The following is a 14,240-nucleotide window of genomic DNA, read 5'->3' on the forward strand; positions in this document are numbered from 1 at the left end:
CCTGCCTCAGAAGTTGTTAACGGAAATTACATCAATTAATACTTGCAAACTACTTAGAACCATGCCTGGTTCATAATAAGCACTATGTAAATTTTTTTGACAAAGATAAACTATGTTCTGTATCTTAATTGTGGTCGTGGTTACATGACTATACATTTGTCAGAACTCATCAGAAGTGTGCATTTGAAAGTTTCAAAAGTATAAAGGTTTACTGTGTATAAATTATACCTCAGTAAACCTGATCTAAATTTAAAAAAAAAAGATAAAAAGCGCATTCATTTATTCAGTCAGCAAAGGGTTTATTCGATGTTGCACAGTAGGATTTTAAAAATGTAATTCAAAGAGGCTTGCCAGTCTGGTTGAGCAGGCCAGTTATAATACAGGATCAACTGGCCTGTCAGCGCAAGAAGGGGATGTGAGAGATGCCGCCAAGCAGCTCATTAGGCATCTGGGTGAGAAACACTGTAGGGCTTAGGGGTTGGATCGCTTAAGGTGGTCACAGAGATTTCATCAAAGGGTGAGAACTTGAGCTGGACCTCAGGGGATGTAGAATTTGGAGGGGTGGGCATTAGGGAGGGTGTGTGGGTGCCGGTGCAAGACCCAGGGGCCGAAATATGTGTGGAGAGTTTAGGCAACCCCGAGAGAGCTGGTTGGACTAAATTAGACCCTCTGACTGTGGGAGGGGCAGCTGTGCTCTCTGGACTAATGCGTTCTCTTTATCCACAGAAAGGCCCCCCTTCTGGGAAAGACAGAGTGAAGAAAGGTGGATCCTACATGTGCCATAAGGTAAGTCAAGTCTCTAAACTCTGTCCTGGTGTTCTAACAGTAGGTTTATGGATCCATTGGCCCCAAAATGTCCCATCCATTTCTGCTTTTTTTTTTTTTTTTTTTGAACGAAGATACTGGGGATTGAACCCAGGACCTCATGCATGCTAAGCACATGTTCTACCACTGACCTAGACTCCCCCCCACCCCCTACTTCTGCTGATACACACCTGTCCCCCTTGAAGCCTTGGGCACAGGCGTGGGGAGAAGTAGCACAAGAAGCAGAGGCTGTAAATGACATACTGTCACCCATATTCCATCTGTTGTACCTTTACCCTCTGAGAGACCTTTGTTGTCCCATGAACCAGGATGGGGTATATATCTTTTCCAGCATGTAAGTCTGGAAGCACACTCTTAATTTATCTGAGATTCCTGTAAATTTCTGGCTTCTCTATTGAGGTTAAGGTGAGAGTTGTAAATGGAGGGTAGATTGTGTTAGACTGGAATGGAAACATTCCCAGCGTTCTAGGCATATAGTGTGTGCTTTCTGAGCTAAGCACCAGTCTCAGAGAATGATTCTTCTCTTTGGCATTTCATGAGTAACCTTTTTAAGGAGTTTAGAAATCGAATACCACCTCTCTCCCCTTTTTCCTTTAAATCATGTATTTTTAGTGTCTCCAGCACTTCAGCTTCTGTCTTTCTATCCGTGTGCAAAGATGGCATTTTGCTGATTGTTATTGCAAGAAGCGTCCCGTGGTACTTCAGTCAGTCTAGGCAGCTAGAGACTGAAAACAACCTGTAATGGCTCCAAATTAAGTTATTAATTTGATAATAGAGGCATTGTCAAACTTTGTCTTAAAACAGTTGTTCCCAAACTTTATTGCATGCTAGAATCATCTGGGATCTATAAAAAATACTGATGTCTATTTCCTCACTCATCTTATTCTGATTTGATTTTTTTTTCTGTAATGTGACCTGGACATCAGGATTTTAAAGCTCTCAAGGTTATGATAATATACATCAGAGTTTGGGAACCGCTGACCTAAAGAGAATCTCTTTACATTATGTGTATGTGTGACTTTGTAGGTGTTTGTGTCTTCTGTATTTCTTAGAATATTTAATATAGTTATTTAGGTGGTTCATAGAGTTGAGCTCACTTTATGCCTTGCACCTCCCTTTATAACTAGATGTGAACAAATTTATCTTTAAAATTCTAATTTTAATTTTAAGTTAAAAGCATGGACCCAGGTCATCCCAGTACTTTAAAATGTTCATATACTCACCTGTCTGTAGCCCCACATTTTTTCTCTAATCTAAGCTGTTATCTGAATCCTCTTGCTGGGGAACCAGAGTTCCATGAAAAACAGGTGAATCTATTTTTGTGCAACACTATCTCAAAACCCTAATTGCCACCAGTTATGTCTCTGACATATGGCACTTTCCTTAATTGGGACTCCATTTACTCTGTAAGAATTAAGACCAGAAGATTTTTCCTCAAGAATAAGTGGAAAAAATGAAGCTTGAAAAAACATTTTAAGCATGAACATGAAAATATTCTAGTGCCATGCGTATGAATGTCTACGTTAACATTTCATTTTTCTTGCTTATTTTAAATTTTTGTAAGCTTCCCAGTTTATTCTTTTACAATATCTTTGAACCTACGTTTTTAATGTCTACATTTACATGGTGCAGTTGGTTTTTGTATATTTATCTTGTGTCATGCAACCTTGTTAAACTCATCTATATTAGTAATATTTTTGTAAATTTTACTGTATTTTCTACATAGATAGTTATACTGCCTATGAATATAGACAATTTTACTTCTTCCTTTTAAATCTGGATGTCTTTCATTACTTTTTCTTGCTTAATGCATTTGCTAGAACCACCAGCATATTGTCAAATAGGAATGGTAAGAACAGACATTCTTACCTAATTTTTGATCTTAGGGGAAAAACATTAAACTTTTCACTGTTAGCTATGATATTAGCTACCATGTTTTCAGAGACACCCTTTATCAGCTTGAGCAAGTTTCCTTCTGTTCCTAGATTTTTGAGTTTTTATCAGAAGTGGATGTGGATTTTGCCAGATGCTTTTTCTGCAGCTATTGAGATGTTTGTATGGTTTTTCTTTTTCAGTCTGTTAATATGGTGAGTTATAATCATTGTTTTCAATTTTCAAATTTTAAACCATCCTTGTCTTCCTGGACTACATCCACTTAGTTATAATGTATTAGAGTTTATATTTATACATCTTTTAACTTTTCTTAGTCACCCTGAAGGATAAGTTTTAATTTAGTCAGGCTCAGAGTGATGGAGAGAGTATTCCAAAGAGAGAATAGAGTGACAACCCTGAGTAGGATCCATGGGATTTTTCAGAGAGAAATGGTAGCTCCAGGATCTTGGTTAAATTAATTGCAGATGATGTAGGTCTTTGATCTCAGTCTGGTTATTTTGGTGAGGTCAGGAAAACAGCATAGTGTTGGTTGTGGATTACTTCAGAGTACTTATTTTTTCCACTAGATTAAGAGTGGCAGCTATAACTAAATACATTAAGATGTGGACTCTAGAATTAGATCTGAGTTGGAGTTCTGTAACTGCTCTTCGCTATTCTTTGCCTGTGACCTTGGGCAAATTACTTAACCTTTCTAAGCCTCAGTTTTTGCATTTATAAAATATATATCATAATTGCACCGACTGTAAAATTCTTAGGAGGAGTAGATGGACCAGAGTATATAAGCACTTGGTACAGTGCCTAGCTCATGGTAAAGACTCTGTAAAAGTTAGTTGCTGCTAACACCATCATTCTTAACCACCATCTTTATTGTAGTAAGATTGTTCTACCCCCATCTTCCCTATAAAATAAAGAACCAACGAATGCTCTGCTAAGTAGACAGGAAGAATCCTGGAAATGATTCTTATGGCACAGGTGAGCATCAATAAAAGAAAGAAAATCAATAAAAAGAAAGAAAGAATAATGTAGTTCATTTTGAAGAAAATCACCCTGATTAGAAGGTGACTGACTTTTGATCGTGGGCCAAGGCCAGTTTGCGTGACTGAAGTGAACTCTCATGAATTATTCATAACTTTTCAAAAGTCCATCTAAAGTATGGCTTCTATGAGGGGAAGAGGGCACAAAGAAAAACTATGAGGCAACGTGGCGTTGCGTTAAGAGCACAGATTTTGGAATTGGATCGAAAAGGCTACGATCCTGGATTTGCATTTATAAGCCGTGTGACATTAGGCATACTGTTAGCATACCTGTGCCTCAGTTTTTTCCTTGTGATACAGATGCTAATACCTACCTCAGGATTATTGGGAGGATTAAATCACTTAATACATGTGACGTTCTTAGAAGAGTTCACATAGTAAGCACTCAAGAAATATTAGTTGTTCTTGAATGTTGTTAGATTAATCCCTGTGGGGTCTTTAGCCCAACCGACAACACGGAGGAAATCCTTACTCCCGCTGCCCCCAACCTCACCACTTTACATCAAGATTATTAGCAAAAGGGGTTGATCAAGTGTCAGTGGCAAGAGCAATGGATGGGAAATCGAGAGACCTAGGTTCTGCTGTATGATTTTTCCATGATGATTTTATTCCTAATGAGCTACAATTACCTTAAAACGCTTCTTTATTGCTAAAAGTCTTCCTCTCATAAAAACCATATGGCCGTCCTGCTTGACTTCAGAGCCCCAAGGCTGGTAAGTCATTATCTTAAACGGCTTGCTCCTGAATCCAGGATCACATTCTTAGGGCAGGTATCGAAATCAATTTCACGTAGTAATTAGCCGTTTTGAGGAAATGGGGCTAAAACAGGTCCTCATCACTACCTCTGTTCTTAATTAATAAAATGACCCATATTTCAGCCACTCAAAGACCTAATATCATTAATAACAACTTTTGCTGCTAAAAGTAGAGTTGGAAAAAAGGAAAGAGTAATGAGGACATTTAAAATCGGGCCATTTTCCTCTTTCATTACGTATTTCATTAGTTGCCCATTATTGGAATTTAAAATGAACTACTTATTAATAAATGTTTGCCAAGTGAATGAGTACATTTGAATTGGAATGATAATGTGAATTGACTGTTTTCTTATAGGATGGTCCTGACATCTCAACACTAACTTGTAGCAAGTCTTGCTTCTTAGGGTTTAGTTCTTCATCATTTAGTTTAATGGAACATTTTAGGTACTGCTGTGATCCAGTAAAGGACTAGCTCGTTTTGTTGTCAGTGATTTTAAGTTTTTTTGTTATGCAAACAAAAGATTTTCATTGCACAAAAATTAGAAAATAATAAATATGCATAAAAATAAAATTTATTCACCCTGCTTTCTAAAGAAACTTATTAATAGTATTCTACCAAACTTTTTGGTGCACTTTTAGTTATTCTTCCCCAAAGGGAATTATGTTGTATGTATCAGGGCCTTCAAATATGGCTATAGTAAAAATCTCTTATATATTATGGATTTCTTTTCTACTATCTTACAGCACAGCCTCAGAATCCTTCTGAACACAGTGCTCCAGGCAAGCACAGTTCATCAGAATTGCTATAGCCTGCACTTTGTGGCATATGAATATCTAATTTTAAAATAGTTTATTATATAATTTGAGAGATAAATTGCATATAGAAATATGCCATCCAACAAAGACCTCAGTCCTGTGCCTTGTCACCAGAGATACCCCCTCAACTATCCTATTTATATAGCACATAATTTTCATATTTTTGTAGCAAATGTATAACCACATTCCCTTGCTGGCAAAGGTATTACCGTCTTTCCAACATATGATCTCTAAGACCTGCAAGGAAGCAGGCTCAAAACCCTGCTGTTTTAGTGAGGAAGCAGGTTACCTGAAAAAGGTTAAAAGCAAAGTCAGTCCCTTTAATTAAGAATGTTGTGTTCATTATTAAGTAACAAGAAATAATGAACACCTTCACGTGTTTAGGGCTTTACTTTTTGCGTAAGATATGATGAAACACTTTGACATTATTCCATTAATAGCCCCATTTTATCGATTTGGAAGCAGATTCAGAAAGGCTTTGTGTAAGGTTAAATAACTAATGAGTCTTGGATTTTTGCCCTTTCCAGTGAGTAAATTAGCAAAATGTTTGTCATATTTCCATTTGTGTCAAGCCCAAATGTCTCTTTCTGCTGAGAAGACTGCCTTTAATGTGACTCTATCCTTTTTATCCACCCACGTTTCCTGCTTTTTATCTTTGATCCTCTCTACCCGTCACTGCTTTTGCCTGGAATTCTCATTCTCCAAATCTTTGAGCAGCTCAGCACACACAGCACCTCCTCAGAGAAGCCTTCCCGGGCCACCTTATCTAAGTAGCCACCCAGTCTTGCCTAGTCCTCTCTCCCTGTTTAACGTTCTCCCAAGCTGACCACTGCCAGAAACAATCACAGATTTATTGGTTTATTGTCTGACTACCCGCTGTTGAGTGCGAGCCTCCTGATAACAGGTGCGTTGTCTTGTTCCACATTGTATCCCTCATGCCTAGCGTCGCATCTAGCAGGTTGTACACTCGCAAATATTTAATGAATCAATGAACTGTGCTCTGACGCTATCAGGCTACGGCCTTGCTTTCCTCTTAACTTGCCTGGATTTTTCCATTTTCATGCCTCTGATGTCATTATTTCTCCACTTAACATACCTTCTTTCCTCCACTTCTAAGTCCTGTAAATCAGTGCTACTCAATCTGTGGCCCCTGGGCCCATAGCATTAGCTTGTTAGAAATGCAGGTTCTGGTGGGGAGGGTATATAGGTCAAGTGGTTGAGCGCATGCTTAGCATGCATGTGGTCCTGGGTTCAATCCCCAGTACCTCCTCTAAAAAGAAAATAAATAAACCTAATTACCTCCCCCACCAAAAAAAAAAGAAAAGAAATGCAGATTCTTGGACCCGACACCAGACTCACTGACTCAGAATCTCTGGGTTTGTGGCCTAGGAATAGGTATTTACACGAGCTCTCCAGGCTGTTCTTCTGTATACTCAAGTCAGAAGACCACTGCCATCATCATGTAAATCCCACTGTGGCCAAGTTCAAACTTTGACATTCCATAAGCAACCATTTCTTTCCCTGAATCAGTAATAACCTTAGTATCTTTTAACCCTACTTTATTTGTAGTGTTAGATGTATAATCAGTTTCCTCCACCAGCCTGTGATCTCCAGCGGGACAGTGTACACAGGAGGCACTCAGGAAATGCTCGATTGTTTTTTGTTTTGTGTGGTACAGTTACAGAACAGAAATGGCCCCGCTTGGCAGCCTGCCTCCCCCTGAACTCGATTCTCGCTCCATGTGGAGTTCACTACATGCACTGGGTGTGTGGGGCCCTGCGTTATCCACGGGAGCTTGGTTCTAGAAGTTCCACCGTGTTGTTGCCTCACAGCAGCCCAGTGGGTAGGCCCTCCTTGGAACAGAGCTTCTGCTGCGTCTGCTTGCGTGCTCACCTCTCATCAGGTTAGAGCTCCCTTGTGTGCCAGTCACAGGTCGCAGCAGATGCCGTCACTTTTCTCATTATTTCAGGCATATTTTTCATTTGTTTCCCCTCTGCCTGCCTGAATATTGGTACTATGTTGCATTCCTCCCTGGCCACAGGGAAAATGAGAAAATGGGTTGCTTTTGTTTCACTATCTATAAAAGACAGGGCACCGTGTCTTTTTTGTCTTTTTTTTTTTCCCACATGGTGGAAGTACTCCAGCGAATTTCTTTGTCAGTGTTAGAGATAATTTTTATGAAGATTAGAAACACTCAACTTTTGTGAAACAAAGGAGAATAATAAGGATTAAGGAAAAATACCACCTCTTTCATGCTGACCTATTTCCTCCCCCCATGAATTACCTCTCCTTCATGACTTCCAAGGTTATTCTACCTGATTCTTTGCGCAGTGTCTGTAACCAGCAGGCAGGGATTTTGACTTCACGGGGCGAAGTCAGAGCTGATGCTCTTGAACAGGACACCTAGTTTATTTTCATTCTCTGTTATTTTGAATCCGAGAATAATCTTAGGGTAAGAGTTCCATGCATGGTTATTAAGGGAATACAGAAGCTTTTGAAGTGTTTGAATCAAGTAATCTGTGGTTAGTCACTGAATATCTAGTAGGCGGACAGAGATATATGTTAGGCTTTCTCATATGTGCAAGGATGTGTACACATGCAGGAGAATATATCGGGGCTGGAAGAGAAGCCGGAGATGTGAGACCTTTCCATCTAGGAGTACAGACTCTTGCTAGGGAGGCAAGCACACCAGTTAGACCTGGGTTCAAATTCTACTTCTTTTAACAACAGTGTCATCTAGGGTAACTCTTTTCATTCCTTTGGGCTGCTGTGATCAAAGGAAATAACTAATGAAAGCATCTGGCCCCACGCCTGGTGTGCTTGGTGTCTGTGTGTGTTTGTGCGTATGTGTATCCCATACTCTGCTGTTACAAATTAATGCAAAACAAATCCCCCACACAAAACTGTATAGCTTTATGAGTTGTTATGATTTAAAGTCCAAAAGCAGTGTGTTAAGAAGAGGTGCTTTCCACAGCCTTTCCTACTCTTGACCTTCCTGGGCTTGCTGTTCAATTTTTGCCAACTGCTGGATATTAAATAATATCTTAATGTTCTTAATTAATATTTTCCCAATTGCCATTTAGCTGTATTACTTGGTTTCTAAATGTGAAAATAACTTTTCAGATTATAAAAGTAATATATTTACTGTAGGAAATTTAACACTCCACTGCTGGAGGATAACTTCTGTTTGGGTTGCAGTCCGTTTTGCATCTTCCAGTCTTTTTTTCTTTGGCATATGTGATTGTCTAGATTGAGATCATACCACATGTAGTTTTGTATTCTGTCTTTTGGATTTGACACTGTATCTGGAGAAATTCCTATGCCATTAAATGTTACATAAAAGCATGCCTTTTGATGGCTGTTTGCTAGTCTAACATCTGGATGTGCCGTAACTCATGTAACAAGTGGTTGTTACCTTTTTTTTTTTAAACTAAGTAATCTTTGTACTGTATCTATGTCATGTTTATAACGTAAAGGACATTGGATAATATGGTGAACTCTGGAAGTGCTGCCTTTTTTGAAACATACATGCAGAGTGTGCAGAAGGCAGGTGTCTGTGGGGGAGGCACTGTCTACCAGGTAGACATGACTTCTCTATAGCTGAGTCTTGGGTACATTGTGAATCTGACAGTTTGGAGCCTTCAGCCGAGAGCCTGAGAGCACTCACCTGTTCTTTCTGCGCAGTCCTACTGCTATAGGTATCGCTGTGCTGCTCGAAGCCAGAACACACCCGACAGCTCTGCTTCGAATCTGGGATTCCGCTGTGCAGCCGACCGCCTGCCCAACACAGGCTAAGAGCCGAGAAGAGCCTTCCCGAATCTGAGAAGAAGTTGTGTCTCACCTGAAGGTGGCTTCCCTCTGAACGCTGAACAACCTCCTGTGAAGAATTCCCACCCAAGGTGGGTTACCTACCTGCCCGATGGCCAAAGGAACCGAGTTGCGAGACCAAATCGCTGACCTGCATCAGCATATGCGCTTTATCGTGTGGTGTATTTCTGGACATCATCGCCGTGTTTTACTTTTGAGAGCATTTTAAAGAGGAAGGAGGTTGGAGGGTGCCCTGACCGAGGCTTTAGGAGGCCTGTGTTCTATCTGGGCTCAGCCACTGGGACTAGACCCTGGGGTCCCACACTCGACCTTCCTGGGCCTCAGTGACCTCATCTGACCAGTGAGGGGATGCACAACAAGATCTCTGAAGCTCTCTCCCAACTCGCAAATTCTCTGAGTATAGAAGATTCTATCGTGACTTCATAGTGAGAATTTATGACAGATTATTTTTTAGCTATTTTTTTTCCACGTGTGAACCTTGGGTCATACTAATCATGTAAAATATTTGTTCTCATATATTATTTTCAGAAAAGGGTCGGGGGTGGGGGTGGCGGTGGCGGTGATGAGTCTTTATATTCATACTGCACTTTGTTTTTCCAAGGAAATCAGTGTCTTTTACGTCACTATGATGAATCCCACTTGGGCCACTGATGTGTGCTGGAGTTCAGCAGTCTGAACGCGCAGGAATGTCTGTGGGGTGACTCTACTGTGCTTTATCTTTTAACATTAAGTGCCTTTGGTTCAGGGGGCAGTTATACCCTATTTCCCCCTCTCCCCAAAGCCTTTAGTGAATGTGAAATGTGTGCTACATGGAGAAACCCATTTAATTCTAGGTGTAGGAGAAAAGGAACGAGAACCTTGAATTAACTGTATTCAGGGTATCCAGTATTTTGTAATAGGGACGTAGGAAACCTTGTTGGCTATCAGATGCTTTGGATCATGCACTATGTCAAATAAACTGGTATCTGCTAAATCAGCCTTCACTCATTGGCTCCTTTTCTGTTTCCCTCTGTTGAGTTTTCTTTTAAAGAAATGACTTTGCGGTAGGTATGTGTTTAGTTTGCTAAGAAAATTTCATGTCCGTTAGCTACTTGGTAACTTTGATAGGTGAGCAGTTTGTGGGAATTTTTATTCCAAAAAGCAAGGCTGTTCTGCCAGGAACCTTATTATGACCTTGCTGCTTCGGGCCTCAGTTGATGAGACAAAGTCAAGGGCTGTGCCTCCATCCTGTACCACACATGCCAGAGAGCACCTTGTTCTAGAGTGATGGCTTCCAGCCAGAGGTCCCCGTCATCAGGATCCCAGCCTGATTTCCCAGTCCCAGAAGACCCCAGATCCATATCCAACATGTCATTTGAGAGTACTGCCTCGTCTTTATGTTAGTTGTTCAAAAAGTATTGTTTTAGATAATATTCATAAGGGTTTGATTGAGTCCTCATTGCTACTTTTGTGCCTAGCCTCCTCATGTTAAAACATTGATTTGGAAAAACAGTCGTGTGGCTGGGGCCACATTTGTTTACCTGTCACTTTGTATATGTAAAATATTTCTTTACAAACTTTCACCAATTGATGATTGATTCCAGGCACAGCAAACAAAAAAAGCATTTGCTTAATTGAAAAAGCTAATGGAAGAAATAAGGTATTTTACTCTTAGAGTCACCACTATTCAAGCACAGTTTCTGTTTTCACTTGTTACCTCCCACCTGCTTATATTTTTTTATGTGGTTGCCCTTTTGGTGTGTATATTTTGGATTCTTCTCCTGGTAATTAATGTTATATTGCATAAATATTTGGGGGTGTGCTTTTGGCTTAGTCTTTAGAATTGTATTTTTAGCAGCAACATAATGTTAGAAAGCATTTAAAATGAAATCCTGACAAACTCTTTATTTAAGAACCACATTTCTAGGTTACTAACTGCAGAGTGCACCAGACTACAGACAACTGTGGCCACTAGTGTTTAGTACTGCATGTTGACCTATGGACAGACCAACAAGATTGTAGTATAATAATTTGCAGCTTTAATGCCATGTATGCGTTCCTGAAAAACTTCACCTCCTACAAAATCTCAGGTAAAAAATACAGAGCATAAGGGAAAAATAGAGGTAGGGGCAGAACAGTCAAATCTTAAGGAACTTTGTAACCTGAGCACTAAGAAAAATAATAATTATCCTAGCAAAACCCATAGCTCAGTTAAGTCTGCAGTGGCATTTGCCACCAGCATCAAGCCCTGGGGCTCCTCCTTCTTCTTTCTCCAAGCTGTAGATTTTTAATGGCATTTGCTTTTAATGGAGACCACTTCCATCAAAAGTAAAGATCTGATTGGGGTTTAGACTTCTGCATCAGTCTTTTTTTAAGGTGGGGGAACAGTGTTTTTATAGTTTTTTTGGGGGGGGCAACTTATTGTTTACTTTCTTTTTATTGAAGAATAATTGATTTACAATGTTGTCTTAATTTCAGGTATACAGCAAAGTGATATATATATATTCTTTTTCAGATTCCTTTCTAATGTAGGTTATTACAAGATACCGAATATAGTTCCCTGTGCTATACAGTAGGTCCTTGTTTATCTACTTCATATATTGTGGTGTGTATCTGTTAATCCCAAACTGCTAGTTTATCCCTCTCCCCTCTTTCCCTTTTGGTAACCCTAAATTTGTTTTCCATGTCTGAGTCTATTTCTGTTTTGTAAATAAGTTCATTTGTATTATATTTTTAGATTCCACATATGAGTAATATATGATATTTGTCTTTGTCTGATTTACTTAACTTAGTATGAAAGTCTCAAGGTCCATCCATGTTGCTGCAAATGGGATTCTTTCATTCTTTTTTATGGCTGAGTAATAGTCCATTGTGTGTATATACCACATCTTTACCATTCATCTTTCAGTGGACATTTAGATTGCTTGCATGTGTTGGCAATTGAAATAGTGCCACTGTGAACACTGGGGTGCATGTATCTTTTCAAATTAGAGTTCTCATCTTTTATAGATATATGTCTAGGAGTGGGATTGCTGTAGTGTCTTTCTTTGAACTGTCAGATTTTCAAAGAGTTTAATTAACACAGGGCAAATTTTAGCAATTTTGAAGCCACTAAATAAAAGACTACTTGTACTTTCATAGGATTAAAAAAAAATTTTTTTTTCGAGGTCTTCATCTGTTGCTAAAGTTTTCTTTTAAATTACAAGAAAGTTTCCTCCTCACTGTATCAAAACACATTTTAAATCACGTATACCCCAACCTGACATTCTACCCTCTTCTAATCTCTGTTTATTGATCACTTATGAGCTATTTCTGCATTAAAGAAGTATTCATCATAGCACACCAGATTACTTGGTTGCTGTGCCAATACTAGTATTGAAACTCTGTTTGTTGTTGTTGTGGTTTGTTTGTTTTTCAGGAGCTCATATGTATTTTTAATTGAAGTATATAGACAGTTTACAATGTTGTATCAATTTCTGGTGTACAGCATGTTTTAGTCATACATATACATACATACATACATTCCTTTTCATATTCTTTTACATTATAGGTTACTACAAGAATTGAATATATTTCCCTGTGCTATACAGTAGAAACTGGTGTATGTATTTTATATATAGTGGTTAGTATCTACAAATCTCAAACTCCCGGTTTATCCCTTCCTACCCCCTTTCCCTTCTGGGAACCATAAGTTTGTTTTTGTTTTCCATGTGTGTGAGTCTGTTGCTGTTTTGTAAGTAAGTTCATTTGTGTCTGTTTTTTTTTTTTTAGTTTCCACATACAAGTGATATCATATGGTATTTTTCTTTTTCTGGCTTACTTTACTTAGATTGACGATCTCCAGGTCCATCCATGTTGCTACAGATGGCATTATTTTATTCTTTTTTATGGCTGAATAGTATTCCATTGTATAAATATACCAAAACTTCTTTATCCAGTCATCTGTTGATGGACATTTAGGTTGCTTCCATGTCTTGGCTATTGAAATTGGGCTGCTGTGAACATCGTGATGCATGCATCTTTTCAAATTAGAGCTCCCTCTGGATATATGTCCAGGAGTTGGATTGCTGGATCATATGGTAAGTCTATTTTTAGTTTTTTGAGGCATCTCCATACTGTTTTCCATAATGGATGTAGCAAACTACATTCCCAACAACAATGTCAAGGGGTTCCCTTTTCCAAGAGCTTATATATTGGGTCTATGCGTCTCATTCATTTTTTGTCTCATTGAAGCATGAAGGAAATTTCAGGTTTGTTCTCCAGTCTGCTTTGATCTTGAATCCTCGATGATATTAATTTGTTTTCAAGGGTGTACATGATAGGCTGAGTAGGGAGCAAGTTTAATCTTTTTAAAGCCTTGTAAACATGATTAGATGGGGGTAGGGAATGGGGAGTGATGGTAATGATGATCAAGAGTGTTATTTCCTTCTTGGAAGATGTCAGATTACATAGAGGCCTCAGACTTTGCATGTTCAGCCTACAGCTTAAAATGAAATGCGGATCTGCATCAATGTAGACATTTACTTTTCTTTTTTAACACCTCCCTCCCCGCCTTTTTTTTTTAAACATTTTTTATTGAGTTATAGTCATTTTACAATGTTGTGTCAAATTCCAGTGTAGAGCACAGTTTTTCAGTTACACATGATCATACATACATTTATTGTCACATTTTTTTTCGCTGTGGGCTACCACAAGATCTTGTATATGTTTCCCTGTCTTTTTTTTTTTTTTTTAAATGGAGCATCTCTGTTGTCTATAGGACAAGAAAAAAAAGAAATGGAAGATGCTGTGTATTTTAATGACTGTTGATTTGGGCTAGGGTCTGGTGGGGTAGTGGCTCCAAACTAACGTGTTGGTAAATTCTGTTTTCCATGGATTATCTTCACTGAGAATTCTCTTATTGACATAATATAAGACAATGGACCTTTCATCCATGAGAATCTCGTGTTTTCAAGCTACACATAAAATTGTTGTATATGATAAAATCCATAGTTGACTTAGTAAAAGGAGTATTTTGAAAACAAAACAAGACACCATGGAAAAGTGTTTTCTGTTCTGAGGTGTCAGGAATTTCATACAAAAGGCTAGTGTGGGATTTATTTTTTCTGTA

General features: G+C 38.8%; 1 protein-coding gene across 2 annotated transcripts in view; it reads left to right on the top strand.

Moving 5' to 3' along the window:
* The window catches only part of SUMF1 (sulfatase modifying factor 1), a 77,630-nt gene extending 67,503 nt beyond the window's left edge, over positions 1-10,127 (top strand). For both annotated transcript variants that reach the window (XM_010962391.3, XM_074344445.1), the window contains 2 exons: positions 727-786; positions 9,008-10,127. In XM_010962391.3, the coding sequence (XP_010960693.2) occupies positions 727-786; positions 9,008-9,118 (171 nt within the window). In that variant the 3' untranslated portion in view covers positions 9,119-10,127. The remainder of the gene's footprint in view (positions 1-726; positions 787-9,007) is intronic.
* Positions 10,128-14,240: the final 4,113 nt, after the last annotated feature.

The sequence above is a fragment of the Camelus bactrianus genome, chromosome 17 (assembly GCF_048773025.1).
Source record: "Camelus bactrianus isolate YW-2024 breed Bactrian camel chromosome 17, ASM4877302v1, whole genome shotgun sequence".
NCBI classification, from domain to species: domain Eukaryota; kingdom Metazoa; phylum Chordata; class Mammalia; order Artiodactyla; family Camelidae; genus Camelus; species Camelus bactrianus.